At 40.7% G+C, this 21,658-nt stretch overlaps 3 protein-coding genes across 5 annotated transcripts; 1 reads left to right on the top strand and 2 right to left on the bottom strand.

The window, feature by feature from the left end:
- Nucleotides 1-23: 23 nt before the first annotated feature.
- On the bottom strand, nucleotides 24-3,156 carry armh1 (armadillo like helical domain containing 1; the record flags this gene model as incomplete). The annotated part of the gene is made up of 9 exons (XM_079575698.1): nucleotides 24-104; nucleotides 925-1,054; nucleotides 1,128-1,200; nucleotides 1,269-1,379; nucleotides 1,496-1,580; nucleotides 1,644-1,840; nucleotides 1,909-2,075; nucleotides 2,151-2,219; nucleotides 2,948-3,156. 9 exons carry the CDS (start codon nucleotides 3,154-3,156, stop codon nucleotides 24-26), a joined length of 1,122 nt encoding a protein of 373 aa, XP_079431824.1.
- A 3,999-nt stretch (nucleotides 3,157-7,155) lies between these two features.
- On the top strand, nucleotides 7,156-11,097 carry mpnd (MPN domain containing). The gene is made up of 13 exons (XM_079574571.1): nucleotides 7,156-7,758; nucleotides 8,131-8,333; nucleotides 8,413-8,634; nucleotides 8,702-8,801; nucleotides 8,863-8,941; nucleotides 9,028-9,124; nucleotides 9,192-9,264; nucleotides 9,357-9,433; nucleotides 9,589-9,757; nucleotides 9,992-10,062; nucleotides 10,158-10,247; nucleotides 10,335-10,427; nucleotides 10,505-11,097. Exons 1-13 carry the CDS (start codon nucleotides 7,743-7,745, stop codon nucleotides 10,589-10,591), a joined length of 1,377 nt encoding a protein of 458 aa, XP_079430697.1. The 5' UTR covers nucleotides 7,156-7,742; the 3' UTR covers nucleotides 10,592-11,097.
- Nucleotides 11,098-11,125: 28 nt separating this feature from the next.
- On the bottom strand, nucleotides 11,126-21,272 carry sh3gl1b (SH3-domain GRB2-like 1b). Of its 3 annotated transcripts, XM_079574573.1 has the most exons (11): nucleotides 21,098-21,272; nucleotides 20,919-20,979; nucleotides 17,604-17,672; nucleotides 17,395-17,467; nucleotides 16,891-17,034; nucleotides 16,552-16,685; nucleotides 15,346-15,504; nucleotides 14,863-14,966; nucleotides 14,565-14,698; nucleotides 13,958-14,005; nucleotides 11,126-13,196 (listed from the first exon to the last, which is right to left on the bottom strand). In XM_079574573.1, the coding sequence occupies exons 2-11, from the start codon at nucleotides 20,961-20,963 to the stop codon at nucleotides 13,003-13,005; spliced, it is 1,104 nt and encodes a 367-aa protein (XP_079430699.1). In that variant the 5' UTR covers nucleotides 20,964-20,979; nucleotides 21,098-21,272; the 3' UTR covers nucleotides 11,126-13,002. The 3 variants fall into 3 exon arrangements, with proteins under 3 accessions (XP_079430699.1, XP_079430698.1, XP_079430700.1); XM_079574572.1 differs by lacking the exon at nucleotides 21,098-21,272 and having other exon boundaries at nucleotides 11,127-13,196; nucleotides 20,919-21,091; XM_079574574.1 differs by lacking the exons at nucleotides 13,958-14,005; nucleotides 21,098-21,272 and having other exon boundaries at nucleotides 11,129-13,196; nucleotides 20,919-21,091.
- Between the last annotated feature and the right edge of the window lie 386 nt (nucleotides 21,273-21,658).

Raw genomic sequence — 21,658 nt, 5'->3', positions numbered from 1 at the left:
GCACATTTTTATTATTAGCCCTTCTAAACAATATTGACAGTGTTGGATAGAAGAGATTCTGCTTGCATATCGTCCACATTCTTGTGCACCGTTTCTGGATTACTCTGGAATAAAGACAACAGGAGAGTGATCCTGAGCTAATTTAACAATGACCTAAACCACATGCTACGATGTATGTACCATAAAGAATGCAAACAGAGGATCCCCCATGGTTCTTTGAATGGGCTCTTGTATAACCGGGCACAATCTAACCAAGGACTGAATGTATAACACATTTTGTAAATTTGTTTGCATTTACACATTTACTGCTTGTATAAGCATTCATTAGCAGGGGCGGACTGGCCATATGTCCATTCTGGAAGAGCACAGAAGGGCCACCGGTCCCGCCTTAACCGAGCTTTACCCAAATCTAAAAGCTAAAAAGAAAAGCATCAAAATAGCGACAAAAAAGAGGATGAAAAGAAAACAAATATGTGCCGGAAAAGCAACAAAAAAAGCGACAAAAAATGTGATGAAAAGTCACAACAAAGCAACGAAAAAAGCAACAAAAAGGCCACAAAAGCATGACAAAAACACAACAAAAAATTATAGAAAAATGTGACAAAAACACAACAAAAAGCCACAAAAAAGTAATGAAAAAAAACAACAAAAAATATGACAAAAAATGCGGCCACTTGACAAAAAGTTACAATCACTTTTGTAGGTCTCAGCTTTCAAATGAGGTGTTACACTGTTGCTCTCCAGTCGAGGGGCTTTTAGATTTGGGTAAAGCCAAACTGGAGAAAATGCGCTCCGTTAAGGCGGGTGGTAAGTGCACATTTACGCTAATTTGGGCCAGGCTGGTCAGAGTCCAGGGCAGTTTTTCAGTCCCAGTCCGCCCCTGTTCATTAGTATATGTTATATAAGCCTGTTGTCAATATGTACCTTTAGTGCAAGACTGGCTTGTATTTGGGATTCACTGTGTTCTTTGTTGCCCATAGCAAATAAGAGATGCTGGACCACTCCAAGGGAAAGTAACTCATTGCTAATCTCTTCACAGTCTTCAACCAGCAATCTTTAAAAGGAAATACATACAATACATTTACTGTCATATAAATGTGTTCAAAGAATTTTGCTATGTTCCTCACCGGATGGTTTTAGCAGCAGCAGCTTGTTGCACAAATACAGGTAAAGATCCTGCTTTTCTCAACACCTCTATTTCTAGAGTTGACGTGACAAGTCATACATTAAAATGTTATGTTCAAGTGGAAAGATAAATCAACTCATACTTTGTGTATTTTGAGAGAGCTCCAGCTCCTTGATTTGAAGCAGAGACACCAATCTGTTCAGTAGAAGTGGCTTCACTTCAAAATGCTTTAGCTCTAAAATCATGGTGATAGCTGGGATATATATATATGAAAAAGGGGTAAAAATGTAAACATTGAAATACAAACAAAATAGCAATATAAGGCAAATCCAAATGAATATATAACATTTGATAAAAGACTGAAGTTACCCTCCTCTTGTGCTTCCAGGTGTAGGGTCTTGAGGATTTCAAGCAGAGGGTCCACTATGCTGTGATTCGCAGTCGTCATCATGGACTAAATAACAGATTATAAGCGGTGTACAAAAGCAATATTGATCTTGAAATATTTGTTGCTTACCTGCAATGACCGTAAAGAATTCAGGACCATCTTCTGAACTTTGGGAGATGTGTGTGATAAGAGTGCGATGAGTTCTTGGTAGACTTGGTGTAGGTGTTTGGGATTTCCATGGGACAATGACTCTAGGACTGCACAAGCTTTCCTCTGGGTCTCCTCTGAATATAAAGTGGATAAATACTCTGATACAGCATTAACACCTTGAAAGAAGAGGGCGCCCTTAGTACTTGTATAAACTAAGTAATGTCCATAATGTACTTTATCCTACCATTACTTTCACAGATGAACTCTTTGTACTTGCGGCCTGTATTTGAAATAATATGTAAAATATCAAGTGCCTCCTCTTTGTCCTCTCCTTTAATATGAGCTTGATTCAAAATGTCAATGAGGGTGAGAACCCCTCCATCCTCCAGGAACTCTGCGATGTACTGGTCACTGCTTGACAAAAGAGAAAACGGTCATGAGTGACTGCACAGTTTACAAGGAAAGATCATGTTTCATTATACTCACTGGCTTGATGCAGAGATGAAAATCTTTATTGCTTTAAGTTGTAAACCCAGAGATGTGCTAAACCTGTATCTATGGGAAATGAGTAATGGACTGAGTCTGACTCCTAGGTGTGTATAGAAAAAAATCCCACCAACCAAAGTAGTCAGAGCCGTGGGAAGATATTTTAGTAAGGGGGCGCTGAGGGACAAAATTTACCCCCAAAATACTTTTTCTGTGCATAAATCCTATTTATTAACCTCTTAACTCCCGCCTGAACCGAGAGCATTTTCTCCAGTTCAGCTTTACCCAAATCCTGTAGGCCAGTGTAACACCTCATTTGAAAGCTAAGACCTACAAAACCAAATTGATCTTTATCCTCACATCAGATTTTTTTCCATCACTTTTTTTGTTGGGCAGTCGTCTCATTTTTGTCAAATTTTCGTGACTTTTTTGTCACTTTTTCATCAAATTATTCGCATTTTTTTTGGTCAAATTCTTATCACTTTTTCATCAATGTTTTCTCACTTTTTTTTCCACATTTTCATCCTTGTTTTCGTCTCAGTTGTGTCGCTATTTTCACACCTTTTTTCCAGAAGCTTTTGGACTGGGGTAAAGCTGGAGAAAATGTGCTCGGTTCAGGTGGGAGTTAAGGGGTTAATATTGCCTGCAGTTCACAAACTATCCACCAGGGGGTGCTGCAGCGCCCTCAGCACCCTGGGTTCCCACGCCCTTGAAAGTAGTCATCCAGCAACACCCAAATACAAACCTACCTCCTCCACCACAGATATTCGTGTTAATGCTGATCTGATAAAGGATACGTGAGTCTCATCCACGTCGTGATTCGTGCCAAAAAGAGACTGGCGACCTGAGCGAGCGTCATCTCCAGTTCATGAAAGGTCTTCCCGGTGTTTGCAGACAGAAAGGTCACGAGCAACCGGGCACGAGCCGTTTTATCCCCGCGGTCCCACTCGCGCAGAAAACCAAGCACTTTGCCCAGGTTTGCATGCTCATCCTCGCTTACAGGCATCTGGAACAGCGCGTCAGCCGCTCGCCAACTAACCTTTACCTGCTGTTGTGTTTCGGTTCCTAGTTGCTTGGTTGCACATTTCATTTGCACTCTTGTTTTTGAAGGAAGGTCATGACATGGATACAGAGGGAGGATTCTTGTGTGAACTATAGTGTGAACATATTAAACCGGTTTAAACATTACAACATGGTTCATCAAAAGGATGGGTTAATTGAAATTGTTGAACCTTTTTTTTGTGCTAAGTTATTTGATATTTTAAATGTACTAGGCCTACTTCTTTGTCACGAACAATATATTATTAAAACGTTCTAACTAGTTCAGGTGTCGTGAACGTAATAAAAAATAAAGTTTGATAAGAAAACAAGTGCCCTCTAGCGGACAAAGTGGTAACAAAGCACTGACATTTCACAACCAGCAAGCACAAAAATATATCACCTATGCAACATAATGCACTTTATATAGATCAGACAACAGTTTGACATCACATTTCACTGCAAGACAATGGAAAATGTATGTTCTTCCACCATACATTTTGTCGTTTTTATAAGAGCCTGGCCCATCAGCTTGGACCTGACAACATACAGCAACATCTGATACATTGCCCATACTGTATATGGTCAGTGGGAAAACAAAGAGAAAAAAAAATAACTTTCTCCCATTTCTCCGCTATTACTTTAACAAATGATGAATATATTTCTCATATACATATCGAGTAGAGGAGCAAATGGTTCAGCCGGCCATTAATAGGGGTTGTGTTCATATCTAGAATATTGGAGGGCAAGTGCCAGTATAGGAGAGAAACATCCTAAAAGAAAATGTCCAAACATTTTCTCCGATCACCACATTATTCTTATGGTTGAAAGTCCTACTGACCAACATCACGCAAGTGTTTTTGAATTGTCACCACTTTTGGATTCCTTTATGAGGAAATAATCAGACCATAATTCATATTTGCTGGCAGAGACGACTTATTGACAGTTTTTGTTTCATGTGAATTGGCCCAAGAAAAATCAAATCTAGTGTTTTTGTGTTTTAGTGATTCTTCGAACTCTCCAGGAAAAAACACAAACTGCTCAGCGATTTGGAGGAGACAAACAAGTCACTTCGGACCGACAAAGAAGTCCTTACGAAGGAGGTCTTGAAATGTAAAATGAAAACGTCTGAGAGTGTCTCTCGCTTGGAAGCAGAGCTCATGGAGACCAAGATGGAGCTGGAGAAACAAACAAAGAATCCCCAAAAGCAGCTTCAACTAAAAACAGAAACTGACATGATTTCAAAGAGAAAAGGCGAGAAAGGAGAAATGCAAGCGCCATGTAACAAAGCTGGAGAAGAGGCTCACAAATGTAGGGAAACACACGCTCTTCGTGGACAGGTGAAGGAACTGTACGACAATCTCCAAAACGAAAGTGTGAAAATAAGCGTGAACTTGGAGGACACAAACAGGTGTCACCCGAGGGGAAAACAAGTCCTTTTAGATAGACTTATACAATCTGAAAAGACCAACCCACAGGAGAGAGAAGAACGTCAAAAGATAAGCTGAAAACAGAACACACAGTTCAGAGAGGTAGAAAAGGTAGAAAAGCGCTACATACAGTGCCTCTCGTAAGTATTCATACACCTTGAACGTTTGCACATTTTGTCATGTTTACAACCCTAAACATAAAGATTTTATTTGGATTTTTTTACTGAACGTTCACACACAAGTAACAGACAACTGTGAAGTGAAAGCAAAATGATACATGATTCTGTTATTTTTCAAAAAATAGAAAACCGAAAAGTGGGGCGTGCATAAGTATTCATACAGCGTGAATGAATACTTTGTGGAACCCCCTTTTGCTTCAATAACAGCAGCAAGTCTTGGGGTCTGACTCTACAAGATTTGCACATGTAGAGAGTGACATTTTAGCCCATTCCTCTTTACAAAACAACCCAAGCGCTGTCAAATTAGAAGGAGAGCGTTTGTGAACAGCATTTTTCACATTATTCCACAGATTTTCAATAGGATTTAGGTCAGGACGTTGACTGGGCCATTCTAACACATTAATATGTTCAATTTTTGTCTCATCTGACCAAAGCTCCTTCTTCCACATGGAGCCGTGTCCTCCATATGACTTCCAGCAAACTTCAAACAGGATTTCTTATGGCCTCCTTTCAATAATGGCTTTCTTCTTCCACTCGTCCATGAAGGCCAGATTTGTGTAGAGTACAACTTATAGTTGTCCCATGTACAGATTCCTCCAGCTCAGCGGCAGGACTTCACAGCTCCTCCAGAGTTATCTTGGGGCACTTGGTTGTATTTCTTACCAGTGTCCTCCTTGTTTGATCTAATATTTTAGCTGGGCAACCGTGTCTTGGTAAGTTGGCAGTGGTGCTTTACTCTTTCCATTTCCAAATGATGGATTGAACAGTTGCTCCAGGAGATGTTTAAATCTTGGGAAATCTTTGTATAACTTAACGCTCCTTTAAACTTCTCCACAGCTTTATCCCTGACCTCTCTGGTGCTCCTTGATCTTCATGATGTTGTTTAGTGACCAATACACTCTGACCACAGCTCTGAGGGCCTAAAAGAATAGCTGAAATTATACTGAGAGTAGATTACACACAGGTGGCCTCTATTTAATGGTTAGGCCAAGGTGTGAACATTCTGGAGTCATTAGGAATGTTATAAAGGCAATTTAATGCACTCAGAAAATGCTGTATGAATACTTATGCACACCCCACTTTTCTATTTCTTGAAAATTAACAGAATTATGTATCATTTTGCTTTCACTTCACAGTTGTCTGTTACTTGTGTGTGAACGTTCAGTAAAAAAAATCTAAATAAAATCTTTATGTTTAGGGTTGTAAACATGACAAAATGTGCAAAAGTTCAAGGTGTATGAATACTTACGAGAGGCACTGTAAATGGGACCATTTTAGCGGCCGTTCGTTCTTTCTTTCTTCCTTGTGTTTGTTATGTCTTTCTTTCTTATTCTTTCTCTTTGTTTTCTCTCTTTTCTATTCTTTCTTTCTTTCTTTTTTTTGCTCTCCGTCTCTCTGACATCTCTTCTCTTGACTCCTGTCTTCTCTCTTCTTTACCGAAGACCATCTTGATTTTTGTGGCGTCTGAGGAGAGAGCTTCTCCCCCTGCAGATCTTCTCTCGCCTGTAGACTCCATCGTCCTTGTTGCAGAAACGTGTGCTCGCATCACTGAACATCCTTAAACGCTTCTCAGAACGCCTCACGTCTCCTCTCCTCCCTGACAGCATGGTGTGTCTTTCTGTGTAGAGTTTGCATGGTCTCTCTTTGACTGTGTAGGTTTCCTCCCCTGGAAAAGAGATGCCTAATCTCAGTGAGACTTTCCTCCTCAAATAAAGTTGCTTTACAAAAATGTATCAGAGTAATCAATAATTAAATGTCATCTTCATGTGCACTGTGTGTCATGTGATCTGCTGTGCTCCTGATGCTTTTTTGCATTCCCAATTAGTGGCTAAATAAGTTCATATGGGCTTTCCAACATGTTTATACATCATACGCAGCATTTATAAAAGTATATCGCAAATTAAAGTGAAAGTATTCTGTTTTGAGAATACTACTCTGATTGGACAAATTTAATAGCCTAGTATATAATTGAATAAGGTAGGCCTATTGTAAATAAAGAGCCAAGGAGGCTGTTGTTTGTAGGACAGCTGATGCTCTGCCTATGATCATATTTTACTTATATTTTTAATCTACTTTGTGCATGCCCTTATAGTTTTACAGTTGCTATGGTTTATTATTTATCTTAAGTTTTAGGTTATATGTTTTATAAACATGTTGCACAATTGCTCTGAAGAAGATTCCTAGTTTGTGCACCTGTTCACTGACAATGGCAATATAACCAATTCTGATTCTGATTGATGTAGCCGGAGCGCCCCCGGGTGACTACAGACGTAATTACACCCAGGGGTGCTGCCCTCTACTGGTCGTTCTGTTTTAAATACATCTTTTCCCCAGGAATAAAGAGGGAACATCGCGGAGTGGAGACGATAGTGAACCATTGTAGCCCGTGGTAATTTGACGGGCTCATGTCGCACCAAAACGTTTTAAGAATCAGCTCTTCAACTCCACCGTTTGTCCCGCTGCCCCGAAACTCTTCATCTCCAACCAACTGACTTTTAATCAGCTTTAGTCTGATAGCGGTTTGTTGCCTCAAACCCACACCGCGACGCTTAGCTGTGGTTTGTGGGGAATGAGAAATGATCCATCGTTTAGATTAGTGTGCAGGTTTTACCAACAATGTCCATTTGGATGAGCTTTACGCGTGTACGTTTTTGTGCCAATGTATATCCACATTTGGCGGATAGCGCGAGTGGTCCGCCGAAAGAACACAGGCAGAGTGACAAGGACGAGGAGAGACAGAAAGGGGAGGGGAACAGACATTAAAGCAACACAACAAGGAAACTACACCGCGGAGCTAGACGCCTTCATTTCTCTTTTTGAATAATAGCCGTAGCTTTGGCGAAGTGTAGCCGAGGTGTGAAACCTGCCCGATTCTTAACCCCAGAGCCGCAAGTGCCCCAGGAAGCAGCAGCTTTGGACCGAGTTGGATTTAAAGGCGTTCGCCGATGTCCGCTGATATGGGTGAGAATAATGAAAGATACATAGAAACAATAAAGGGGCAGGCCTGATCTGGCCGAGCCCTTTGGAAGCACCAAACAAAAGGCCAACCACAGCATCGCGCCAATTAATGAAACCCTCAAATTATCTTGGGGATTAGTTTAGTCTTAAAACCTTATTTTCAATCCAGAGGAACTGACCATTTTTAGCATTTGGTTACTCAGCCGTGAACATAACGCACGGCACTTATCTGGCCATAACGGCTTGGTGATGTGTTACTCTTATGGTCATGATAGGCCAATCAACACATACAAGAATCTGAAGTATAAAGTTTAAAAAGTGTTGGAAAAGTTGACTGAAGAACCAGCACCATTCTCATGACGTATGGTGTTGCAGGCCAAGAGCCCCCCTGCTCTCCACAGGTGGTGGAGGATGGAGCAGAGGAGGATGAGGAGGAGCTGAGTGGAGGAGAGGAGGCAGACCTGCGCTCCACAGCGGGTCGAGGGTCCCTGCTCACTCGAAGAGGCATCACCCTCAGGGTCCTGCTCAAAGATGGCCTGGTGGAGCCTGGAGACGGCGTGCTGACCATTCATTACCTGGTAATAACAGCAAACAAGTTTGGTCCCAGATGAAGTAAGATTTTTTTTTAAATCAATGCATTCTCATCTTGTTTTAAAGGGTAAAAACTTTTCAGGGGACCTCCTAACTGATGGAAAGATCCGCTGGGTCGAGACAGGACAGATCTTTAACTCTCCAAGTGCATGGGCCACACACTGTAAGCGTCTAGTGAATCCAGCCAAGAAGTCTGGTTGTGGCTGGGCATCGGTGCGCTACAGAGGACAGAAGTTGGTCCAGTATAAAACCACCTGGCTACACAAGTACCAGCCCAGTGCTGACATGGTGAGAAACGCAGGCACAAGTGTAAGTGCAATCAAAGTTACAAACAACAACATTGTCTTTGTCACAGAGCCTGGTAAGTGAGGAAGATGATGATGAAGACGAAGAGGAGGGTAAGACAACTGTTCAGGCCGAAGACAAGAACAAAAACAACAAACCTGGAGTTCATGGTAAGTACACACAAACTCTTTCATGTAGTATTGTATAGATATAACGCTCTTCATCTCGCAGACCTAATGGTTTCACGGAAGACTGACAGAGAGAGGATCCCTGTCAGATACTGCACTTTGGGCACCAGAGATGCTGCTAGGTAATACACTTACACTTACTCTGTATCTTCAGTGAAATTAATAAGTGAGTAAATAAGACATACATTTTCCCAACCTGTGTACTCAGAGATCCACACACACTTGTGGAACTGTCAGCGTTCTCAGCCATCAACCGGTTCCAGCCTTTCAATGTAGCTGTGTCCAGTAATGTACTGCTGCTAATGGTAAGACACGTGTTTAATGTTTAAATATATAGACCGGCTTTTCTCATTCCCATTTTTTATGTGGTAGGACTTCCATTGTCACTTGACGACCAGCGAGGTGGTTGGATACCTCGGGGGAAGATGGGATACCAACACACAATGTAAGCATTCTTCCAGTCAGTATTTCTGTTTGGTGATTGACGTTTACTCAGCTCAAAGGAGATTCTTTACTCTTACAGTGTTGTTGTTTCAGTGTTGACAGTTTTGAGAGCTTTTCCATGTCGAATTCGACTGGCAGACAAAGAAAGTGCTTCTGCCGTGGAAGAGGAGGTAATGCATGGACATCTGTTCCGCAAAATTGCTGGATTATGAATTTTTTGTGAGATGCAAATATAAATTATCAATACTGACAAGAACTTATGCCAAGTTGCTTGCTCCAATTGCAGTACTTATTGGTTGCTTTGAACAACACATTGTGGTTTTAGATTTGTCAGAACCTGTTTATGCGTGGGTTGTCATTGGTCGGATGGTACCACAGTCATCCCCGTGGGCCAGCCTTGCCCTCGCTCCAGGACATCGACTCTCAGATGGACCACCAGCTCAGACTGCAGGGCTCCAACAACGGATTCCAGCCCTGCCTGGGCGTCATCTGTGGTGAGCGCCTTCTACGGGGGCCAGACATATTTCAGCATACTATAATGGGTCATCAGAGCTTGTCAAAGGAGAAGGCTTCACGCAGTGTGCCTCCCAACTCTAGGGGCCCAAATGGGACAAAAACTTCCACAGTGGGTCTCAAGATTCTTGAAAATAAGTCACTCAAACCTCAACACAATGGAATAGCAATAGACAATTGTGAACTTCTTTTAAGCAGAGCATTTTCTCTTTTAGGCCCATATTATCATGGTAACCAAGGTGTGGCATCCACAATAACCCCATTCTGGGTTGTTCCACCTGCCGAGGTGAGAAGATACATTTTTGATGTACTATCTAATATGGTTGTAGATGCATGTTTTCCTCACTTTCTTGCTCTCTCTCTCTCTATTTATTTTTAAAGCAACGTCCCAATGACTATGGGATCCCAGTAGCTGTTGAAGTCACATATGTGCAGGACAACTTCCTCACCAGTGATGTCTTGAATGAAATGGTACTGGTTCAGACAATAGTCTTTACTTCTAAAACACAAACAGGTTCAATCGGAGTTGAAAACTAAAAGTGTGTTTTTGCCCAACAGATGCTGATTGTTGACTTCTACAAAGGAGCACCTGACCTTGTACAGTTTAGCCAGTACTGGTGTCCTGATACAACTATGATGGACAAGATAAAGGTGAGGGCCTCAATAAAGAAGTGTTATGCTTCCCTTCTGTGTTTTTAAATTAATTGTCTGCTTCATCTGTGTGCCAGGGCTCCTTAAGCTGCCATGCCCCCAAAGACCAGGCCTACTCTCAGATCCTGGAACACGTCTACAGTCAACTCAACAACATACAATGAGTGGACACACACAGCGCGTCCCAAATGACTTTATCTTTTGAAAACAATAAGATGCTGAAAAAGTGCATAAGCTAAACTTTACCTTTACACTTGGACCTACAGTGTGCTGTCTGTGTGAGAATTCTGCCGGTGCTGATGCTACAAGGTTATGATGAACAATGTAATATGTCGGTCAGTGTAATTACTGTCTTTACTGTGGGTTAGTGTTGTACCACTGCAGGTACAGTAGGCGCAGGTGTCTTATGTGGTGAAATGTTATTGTTGATTCACAAAGATTTATTGTTAAGGGTTGTGCCAGTCTTTTTTGCTGCTGCCTGGCCATGTGACTGTCCTGTTTAGCACATGGTTGTTGCTTCTTCCATACCCTTACTGTATTTATTACCGGTACTTGTAATCAAAAGCCTTAAGCCTGCTGTTTGATAAATCAAACATTACCACATACACTGGAAATGAATATTTTATTCAACCCCCATTACCCTTTAAAATGTTTATTATTTAATGTGTAGATGATATAAAAAAAAAAGAAGAAACCAGTTGCACTTTGCTTTTTCTTTATTTAAAGTAGGGCACAAGGTAAGAAAGGGACAAGTAAAAATATCTAGGTTATAAAGTATTGTGGTTAAATCATAACAAATGTAAAAAGACAACTTAAGACATACATTTAAAAGGTATATTACTCAACTACATGCAAGATTAATCGGAGGGGTTTAAGTCTTTTATATAAAAATAATGCTATATATAGCGGACTTAAGACTGGAATAACATAGCCCTTAAAAGAAATTAAAGGGATGTTTTAAACATGGACAATCTGATTTAAATCTGCTGCTCTCACACAGTTGCTTGGACATCGGCTGTAGTGTATAAAATGTCCAGAAAACACTACATGTGTTTCTGGACTCTCGTCAAGACTGAGATTTCTTTAAATCTCAGTCTTGAGTTCAAGGTTCGAACCACATAAGGTCAAACAAAATGTGTGACTATTAATAATGTCTAGCTTTGGTTTCAGGCTATAGGTGAAAACGCACTTCCCTCTTTTCCACACAAGGCAAGGAAACAAGTGTGATTCCTACAATCAGTTCTTTGTTTCCCTGAACCTGGTGACAAGCTGAAGAGCAGAAGAAAACAGGAGACACGGAGCCAACTACACAGAGGGAAGCCTAGAGTGATGGGAACAACTCAGAATCAGAGGCAACCAACTAAACGTCCATTCTGAAATCCACAGCGTACAGTACACAAACCCAATATGACACGGATGTCAGATTAAGAGTTTGTTGTACTTCTAGAAGTCTCCCTTTCAACAGATGATCCCTAGTGAACAAACAGGCAGATGACTGGCTGGGCGAAACCAAGAAGCCAGTTTAGTCATTTCTGATACAGCATCACAGCTCCACCAGCAGCTGTTTGACTGAAATACACTCGGACCAATGCACCAACTGATAAACTTACCTTTATTAAAGACAAATTGTGAGACAAAACGAGGTTAATAATCTAGAGCAGCTGCCTGCAGCGCTCATCTTTTGAGGCAAAATGTCAGCAGACCAAAGGCAAGGTGAAAGAATAAAAAAAAACTAAAGGCATGAAATATGGCCGGGTAACAGTAGAGAGATTAGCATTTTAAACAAACAGGCACACTGACTCGCTATTGCATTTCATACACACGTTTTGGCTCACTCAGTTCAATTACAATGGACTAGTCTAATCTGTACTTCCAGAAAACACACATCTACCAATGACATCAAGGTGCAAGGTCTGTGTTACTTTGGGTTGGTGCCAATGTAGAGTAGGTTTGTCACACAGTCATCAATCTCATCTATCTAGACCAAGGTGCAAATAACATTTCCCCATGATTCACTGTTTCACAAATCAAAGCAGACAATCACAAACCAATACTGATCAATAAAACAGATCACACTGCATCATCATCGTCCTGAAGCTACCACAACGGCACACTTTACAACAACTGCACAACTCAGACACAGTTACAAAATGAAGGACCATAAGAACAGTTAATGTGCTTTTACAGTTTGGAAAAAGTGTTTCTGAGATCAGCCAGCAGATGTCACTAAGAGCGAATCCTTAGGTCTTTGATGGTCACACATCATTCATAGTAAACATTACATTAATGACATTAATTTGTCTTGAACTGACTTCACTCTAACTGCAGTGATGCAGTGGAGCAACTGTAAATGTGATATAAAATACTGAATCATAATACACAACTTCCTTCCATTCAATAACACTTTCGAGTCTTTGTTCATGAATTTTGCAGTTTATCTGATTAACCAGATCAAAACTGTGTGCAGGTCCACTTTGATGATGTTGAAAACAACCTGTACGCCATCCTTCACTCTCTTCTCTATCACTAACTCTTTTACTTTGTGTTGGTGAAGTCTACAGAGCAGTCAAATGTCCTAATGAGGCAATGGGACCAGCACATCCACGTAGTTGAGAGGGAAGAAGCCTGACTGGCCGTTGAGCATGCCCTCATACCAGTTCTCGTCGATCTGATTGGTGAGAATAATGATGTCTCCCTCTCGAAAGCCCAGCTCCCCCTCATTCTCTGGATCAAAGTCGTACAAGGCTTTACAACTTGGCTGTTCAGGAGCTGTGAAAAAGATAGACAGGTTTAACAAATGTTCAGCTCTGTACTTCATGTTAGACATCTAGTTATACTTTATAAATGTTATTTAATACACAGATATTCTTGTTCTCAGTGAGCAACAAAGCGTTGTTCAGTTATGTGAGACATGACTTTTCAATTCACTTAGTCACTAGTATGTGAGTGTAGTTGTACGTAACATGTTAGTAAAGTATTTCAGTGGATACAATCATCAAACAAGCCTTTTAACGCTGCAACAGTTTCACTACTTGTGTTTTCTCTGTGGTGGCTTGTGACCTCAGATGCATCAGCCGAGAGGAGAGGCTTTCACTGGGCTTTTTGTCTCCCAACAATTTTCTCATTGTATCCCACTGTCCCCAAAGGCTGCACAGACACACTACAGAATTTCAGAGCACTTGTCATCTCCACTCACACCGTTATTTTTAGGCAAACTAAAGTTTAAATAAGCATCCTATGAAAATGCCTCATTAGGGATGGCATTATTAAATTATGTTTCTAAAAAAAATGCAAAGCAACTTACAAAGAATTGTCACATATATTCACGCACACGCACACACATCAACATACTATACATTTGCTGTTTGCATATCCCAATGAGGAGGCAAATATGTTGTGAAATAATTATGATACAACATATACATTGTATTTCACATGAGCATGCAAACATCACAAGTGGTTATTTCAACAGTGTTACTCCGGAAGCAAGTGTCACAAAAGACAAACGGGCCTCACACACTGTGACTCACACAATCTGGGTTTCCGAAAAGAAAATCTGGCCGAATGAAATGACGATTCTGATGGAGTTGTAAGAAAGAGGAACATGGTCAGGGTGAATCTACCCCCCCCCCCACACACATACACACGTACACACATACATATACACGTACACACACGGGCAGAACACTCAGAGTGGGGGAGCTCAGCACAAGGACACAAGCATTCACATAACTTCAAAGACAATAATCCTGCTTTATGTCCCTGCAGTGCATGCTGCATGTTTTAACACAAGGCCCACCAAGCCTACCTAGTGTGTGCAATATTTAATTAAATTTGTTATTTATTTCCGAGTGAACAGCCCAAGCCTTTGTTCTCTCTCATAGTGATCATTTCAGCGACTGAGGCATGACATAACATGCCAAGTATGAACAGTATGCGATCTTTCACTCAGCACAACTGTTTGCTCATTCAGATAAACAGCAAATGTTTCAGTTTCACCTTGAGGGCAGATCATGTACCTCCGAGTTTACGGCTAGGTGACCTTCTTGCACCCCCCACTATCAAACTGGCACTGATGTAAGATGTGGCTTAGCACTCCTTCCAAAAGCATGTGAAATACAAGTCTGTGCTTCTTACCTGAGTTCCGTGAAGGGGGTGGAGCCATGGAGGAGGTGTATCCTCCGTTTGAATGGCTGTTGTCACCAAAGTCATACACAGGTTTCGGTTTGGGTGTGTATTCACGTCGTGGCCGAGACTGAGCCTCCATCACCCTATTTACAATGACAGTCAGTAAATAATATCAAAAACCCTTCCAGTTGTGCCAAGGCCATGACGTAAACACCTAGACCTTGACTAAAGTTAGCGCTAACATGATTCTGAAACACAATGTGCATTCACATGTCTGTACACTGTGCATTTGTGCTTTCTGTTGCACCTCTCCTGAAGTTTACTTTCGAGCTCCTCCAGCACTTGCACGGCCTGTCTGTGGTACTGCAGCTGGGATTCCACCAGAGACGACAGCTGGCTCACCTGCTCAATCTGCAACACACGCAAATGCAAGCGAATGAAACTCCTCAGATGAGCCAAAATAACACAAGGTCATTGAAAACGGCTTGGTTTAGCACTTATTAGGAGAGGATACTGAAAGAAGCACTTCATCTAGTGAGTAGAAATTATTTACATTGCATATCTCATCTTTAAACTATATTTACATGGTTTACACAAGGTGTGTACAATGGCAAATTTTTTGATACAAGATAACTATTGATTAATGAATAATGACTTTTATATTTTGGATGTTCTTAACACAAAGGTTCACACTAAGGCTCCATTCAGACTTATTGTACAATATTTCTTATCCCATGTAGATTAACGTTGTCCAGAGAGGAGTCAAAAGCCAGTTTCGGTTTAGACTTACGTCAGTCTCTAGAAGGTTGTACATGCTCGTCTGCGCCACTTCTTTTGACTCATGAAACTTCTCCAGAGACTGCTGGATCTCTTCATCAGGGATCTTTCCCAAACGCTTTTTTTTGTAATCATAGTCCAGCCGGCGGCCCTCCAGCTTCTTGAGGTGGTGCTGAAATCATCGGAGACGTGTTATGTCAGGTCTGATCCTGTAAGGTTAAAGTGTGACCAATCACCAATCACACTTAACAAACAAAACTGCCTGCTAATCAGAAGTGCCAGGGCAAACACTAGAGGAGAGAAGCAGCTAAAAGACAACTTTGAAGGTAAGCTAACGCAGCTGTTACACTAACAGCGGCTAATGTTATTAACATTAATGGTAGTAACATAATTGGCTTCTTCAATTGCGATATGATGTTGTAATATCAATCACCTATGACATGTTTCATGAGGGTTGTCTTCCTCCTCCTCAGGCAAATCAGAGGCCAAGAGTCTGCTCTAGCATTGGCCCCGCTCGCTTTGGCCAGAGGTGGGAAACAGTTCCAAAATGCGCCCTGATCTGATGGCAAATGGCAGGCCATACCGCCTTTGCTATGCCCAATCCCGTCAGACCTTGGAAGCTAAGCAGGGAAGGGCCTGGTCGGTACTTGGATGGGAGACCGTTTGGTAACACCAGGAAGCCTGGCAAATGTTGTGAGCGAGAGAGTGGTTGGTGGTGGTCGGAGGGGCCGATGGTCTACCCCAGGGCAGCTGTGGCTACAATAGTAGCTTACCACCACCGAGTAAGGGGTGACCGAATAATGCAATGTAAAGCGTCTTTGAGTGTCTAGAAAAGCGCTATATAAAACCAATGCATTATTATTATTAGTAGGTGGGCACCGTGCAACTCAGGTTTTGCCAGTGGAACAGAGGTATTTGTAACGATACAGCATTTCCATATACGTAGTAATCAAAGAAAATTCATTTAGTTTATTCTTGATAGTGTGCTATATTTGGTTAAATATTTGCTTTCATAACTCAACTATTTGGTGCATAAATAAATACTCAATCTACAAATCATCTTCAAGCAGATAGAAAAGAAGAAAACTATTGGTGAGCTACTTGCTAAGAAGTGAGCGCTGTCCCATCATGTAAGAAAATAAGGTTTAATTTATGCTACTTGTCAGTGGTCATAAGGTTGTGCCGATGTGTATTTACTGTACATCAGGTTAACATGTACCTGTATTTCTCGAAGGTCCTTGTCACACAGGCCTTGTAAAGGATCAATAAAGTTCTGTTTAACATCGATGTCAAGTGAGTCTTTGACCTCTGCCAGCCTTTTCATGGACTCTCCAACGTCCACCAGCGCTCCGCCTGCCACACAAACACCAGCAGCTCATTAAATATAGATTTAGAGCTCTATTCTTCAATAAATTATCTTGAGGGGCAACTTAAACTGTGGCTTTAGAAAGGTCTGGGGCCATAAATTACAACGCTAAAGTTAACACACTCATCTCTAATTATAAACACCCTATAATAAACTGTTGAATGGACCAGATTTATTGTAAACAAAGCCCACCAAAGTTAGTGTCCTCTCCCAGCTCCCGTCCGTATTTGGTCATACACTCCCCTAGCATCCCCTCAGCCTGGGGGTAGCCAGGATTCTTCACCTGGCCGCGGATCTTTGACACTGTGTTCAGCATGGACAGTTTGGCCCGGGAGGCTGCAAAAACATGGAAGAAATTAGTGCTGTGACTGATTTGTGAAAATAGCTGGGTGTTTTTGTTTGGGTTTTTAAGGAATTTGAGTTGGATGAACACAGAAATAAGGCACACTAACTGAATAAAAGTCCTTTAATTCTTTAGCAGGACGATAAAACAGTGTGGTCTTCGTCAGGGTTTAGTTTAGTTTATATTTCAAATATAAACAGTCCTACAAGTTTCCATGAGTTTTAATAAAAACTTCAGCGAGTAGGTGTCAGAAAACATTGGCATATAATAAAATGAGCAAGTCTTTTCAGCTGAAATTGAAGAGATCCTAAAGAAACTGACACTGTGGATATGATTTAAGGTTGCTGTCTCACCTGGATTGGGTTGAAGGTACTCTGAGGTTTTGGAGATCACATCTACTACTGCTTTACTCGTCACATCTACTTTCTGCATCGCAAAACAAATTCAAACATTATGTCAAAGTGGTCACATTGCAATCATGACGTATTCAATATCCACATTATGGACTTTAAGCAATTCATATTTTTATGGACTAGCATAAACGTCGCATTGTGTCTCTTACCCGTTCCAAATCTTTGAAATCTTCATCTAGTTTTGTTCCTTCTGCACCGCCCACTTTCTCACTCACCAGCTGAAGATAAAATGAGACATCAAGAGTTCATTACAATGTACAGTTTCATATATTTTTCTTGTCCATGGCTCGGTTATGTAAATGATGTATGAGTGCTAAGAGTGAATAAATAAATGAAGTGCATTTGAAGATCTTATACCTATTTTTCCCCCCTTTTTTTTATGGGGGTGCAATTAATCAGCTCTAAGGCCTTCAAGTGCACTCTTGGCCTCAGTTTTCAATTTAACCGATAGCTACATTATAATAACAATATGACTCAGTTTCTCAATTAAAAACAACAACATGTCTGTGAGGTACTACACAAGAAGCACCCAACTCCACAAGAGGCGAGTAAGACCCAACATGACAGCTGACTGAAAGCTCTGAACCTCAGAAAGACAACATGGCTGATATTATGCAATCAGTTGTGCTTGCACAGTTTAGTTTATTTGTTTATTTAAAATTCTGCTCAAAAGGAGTAGGTTGAAGCAAAAGCTTATGAGCGCCCAACCCCCAAAATCATTACAATAAAAAAATAAATATCAAAAGTACAAAGGAACATAGTACAAAGTACATAGTACAAGAGCCTAGGAACACAGCATGTACATACACACAACGTACCCGTTTATGATTTAACTTTACCTATTGTAATTACATCATCAATCATACATTTAGCAACTTCATATTTTGATTTGCGGCTCGTGCAATGTGATTTGGGCTGATCCAACAGCTGCCCCCACGACCCGGAAACGGACAAGTGGAAGAAAATGGATGGATGGATATTGTGATTTGCCTCATTGGCAAAAGAGACAGCTGTTCCACTTCAAAGTGGCTATTTCAACATGGACCACACTTACAAAGCACTGTTTGAAATGTTCATATAACAGAAACGAAGCACAACTACAACAATGGTCTCGTTTCATGTACGATGTCTAGGACAAAGCAACAAAAAGGCGATCATTAAAATATTTCTTACAGATGGTTACCATTGCCAAACATAGTTAACACTAGTGACTTTCGGTAATGTTATGTTAAAAAGGCACATTAATAGACATATTATCCGTGATTTGCTACTTCCCAGTTGGCATTTCCATCCTCAATATAGGATTAATTTGTGTAGAATTTTCCTTCCTTTTTTTTATGTACAATGAATTATGTAATATGTAAGCCCTACATAGTGTAGGGCGTTAAGAAGCCAGGGTGTAGATTGGGCCAGTTGAAAAGCTCCCCATCAACAAACCCCCACCCAGCTGCCCTAACTAGCTGATTTTGTAGATGATGTTCCTATGCTGTGTGGTGCATTAAAAGAGGAGGTTTATGAGCCCACAGTGAAGTTATGTTGTTCTACTTTACCCAGCTGAAGGGGTAGATGCATTTCTGTTACTGCCAGATGTAAGACTTCATTCACATAACCATATAGCTTATTATGAACAAATGTTTCACAAAAACATAAAGAAAGCACTGAACTGTGTGGATGAACTTGGTATGTGAAGTGGTCAGATATGTCTGCTCTTTCTTTCTTTTTATTGTTGTTTCGTATGTATTTTACTGATTTTCCGCAATTCTAAGTTAAGTAGGTAAGAAGCCTTATGTACATAACATCGGCCACAATGTTTTCTTGTATTGTCCCTGACAATTATATAAATAATTAAAATAAAAATGTTTGTGGCGGCAACAGGAATTTGTAAATCCAACATGAGTCACACCAATAAAAACCTCAAAAGGTGTCCAAGCTACATAATGGCTTCCTCCTGTTTCCTCCAGAAAACACATGACAAGGGCCTTGAAAGATTTAGGTCATACAGTAAATAAAGATACGGCCTACATTCAAATTGGCCCCATACTTTTGATCTAGGTACATAATATGCAGCATTGAGTAGTAACGGATACTAACATCATGTTTATATAAAAGCTGTGTGTCAGAAACCTCTAAATAAATGTAGTGCTTGGACATTTTGGTACAAACACATTAAGCACAATGGGACGAGTCAAGAACAGATCTCTTTCATCATAATGACAGGGTTTTAGTGAAATATGCTGGAAAACCGCAAAGTCTCCTCTTAAGATGCTCAGCTTTGGTCTAATTGAGGACATAGATAATACACAAACAATGAGCAGAGAAAACCAGCTGCATTGCACAATATCAGAGGGTTATTCTCTGACACTAGATTTGCAGCAGTTTACCGAGATCCTGCTGGCTACAGGAAATGGAAAGAAAAGCAGGAATATTTTGTTTTCCATTTTGTTAACCTTTGGAAAATTAGTCATCCAGCGCTTCTATCAGGATATAGTTGGACATAGTTGGTGTAAGCGCGCTGTCAAAAGTATGTGTTATAAAAGAAGAAGTCTACAAGAACACACTATATTATAAGAGAACCTCCTGCGTTTCCCCCCAAGCGTACACAATTTGAGCTATGTCCCCTGTTATTGACTCTCACCCAGTTTTGGCAAGAAAGAGCAACTGCATTGCAGAGGAGTGAATGGAGAAAGCAGCAGAGATGTGCCACTGCTCCTGCAGCAATCTTTCAAGTTGGCTTCTTGTTTTCTTTCTACTTTCTTCCTCAAACACTGTTGAAACTCTGATATACTGCACTAGAGGTACAACTGTCATTTTCACTACCAGGAATCTCAGAGAGTTCCTGACAGGAAGCTGGGGCAAAAACCAAATGTCTTTCCTGCTTAGATCAGCAGGAGAAAGAAAAAAAGGAAAAAAGAATCTTTCTACCCTTCCCCGCCCTTGAGCCGACCTGCTGAAATGAAAAACATGCATTGGCATACAACTATTTCTACGGATAAAGCAGTTTTTGCTGAATCCTCACTTGCTGCAGCTTATAGAAAGCATAGTGGCAATCAGGCAAGATATGAAGATGAAAACACAGAAATCCAAAGTCAACAGTATGTTCCTGCGAAACAACTTTAACATATCACAACACAAAAAACAATCACGAAAAAACTTGAAAAATGTGTCTGATACATTTTTTTCTCTTCTTTTTTGTTGAAAACAAACACAATTAAACACAAACTGAAACGACACCAACTCGTATGGGGCCATTACACTAGCCCAGAACAGCTGGAAAAGTACACAGAGATCACTAAATATAGCACAGCGATTTATGGTCAACAAACTAACTGTTCCATCGCCAGAGCAAAGATCAGCGTTAGCGACATAACTGTAAACCGTTAGCTGTTGATGCTAACGCTCAGATAACAGATGCTAACCGATGCTAGTGACAGTGGCTAAAACGGGGAAAAAAAGTTTTTGCAAACCTGGCTGGCTTTATAAAACTGTTTCCTCAGCCCCGCTACAGACATCTTGTACTCCAATCGTCTTCAGCCCCAAAGAAAGGAGTGTGCAGCACACAGGCAGTGAAACAAAACAGACAGTTTTAAAGTTTTGTGAAAAGGCCCTGTGCAGAAGAGAGTAGATGGGTTATCATAGGACTGACGAGCAAAGACGGGACACGCCACTCACTGACCACCACAGCAGCCACGTATCTCCCACTCACTCTACTTTCACTGCGACCATGGGGGAAATGCAACCAAAATAGAAAAAGCACATGCAAAAGGCGCTTTTTAATAAACAAGTGCGGCAAATTTTAACAGAACACACAAAATAAACCTCTTTTTGTGAGTTAACGTAGACAAAACGATGTAAATATTATGTTGATGTGTACTGCCCCCTGTTGGATATAGTGCACACGTGCAGAATAGAGCCGACTTTTGTTCGTGTTCCCCATGATAATGATAATAATGATAATAATAATAATAATAATAATAATAATAATAATAATAATAATAATGTTATTAATAATATTATTATTAATAATGATGATGATAATAATAATAATGGAAGTTTCAACTTTACAATCAAGACTTGCTCTTGATTGTAAAATCCATTCATTTGTTTAGTGAAGAATCTGACATGTTTAATGTTACAAAAATATGACGCTGCGGAGAAGAACCATAACAATCTTGGACAAGAAACCGTTCTCCTTTCACCACTGCAC

Source organism: Gobius niger, assembly GCF_951799975.1.
Source record: "Gobius niger genome assembly, chromosome: 17".
In the NCBI taxonomy this organism is placed as follows: Eukaryota; Metazoa; Chordata; class Actinopteri; order Gobiiformes; family Gobiidae; genus Gobius; species Gobius niger.
Note: the sequence above shows the minus strand (reverse complement) of the source record. Positions and strands in the feature narration are given on the sequence as shown.

Bases quoted from the DNA above. Each gene is read 5' to 3' on its own strand.
- mpnd (XM_079574571.1), top strand. The intron at 8,334-8,412 runs GTAATAACAGCA...CTTGTTTTAAAG, and splicing joins TGCTGACCATTCATTACCTG to GGTAAAAACTTTTCAGGGGA. The intron at 9,265-9,356 runs GTAAGCATTCTT...TTGTTGTTTCAG, and splicing joins ATGGGATACCAACACACAAT to TGTTGACAGTTTTGAGAGCT.
- sh3gl1b (XM_079574573.1), bottom strand. From the start codon at position 20,963: ATGTCTGTAGCGGGGCTGAGGAAACAGTTTTATAAAGCCAGCCAG. The intron at 17,035-17,394 runs GTGAGACAGCAA...ATGTTTTTGCAG, and splicing joins GTACCTTCAACCCAATCCAG to CCTCCCGGGCCAAACTGTCC. The intron at 15,505-16,551 runs GTACATGTTAAC...CGATGATTTCAG, and splicing joins AGGACCTTCGAGAAATACAG to CACCACCTCAAGAAGCTGGA.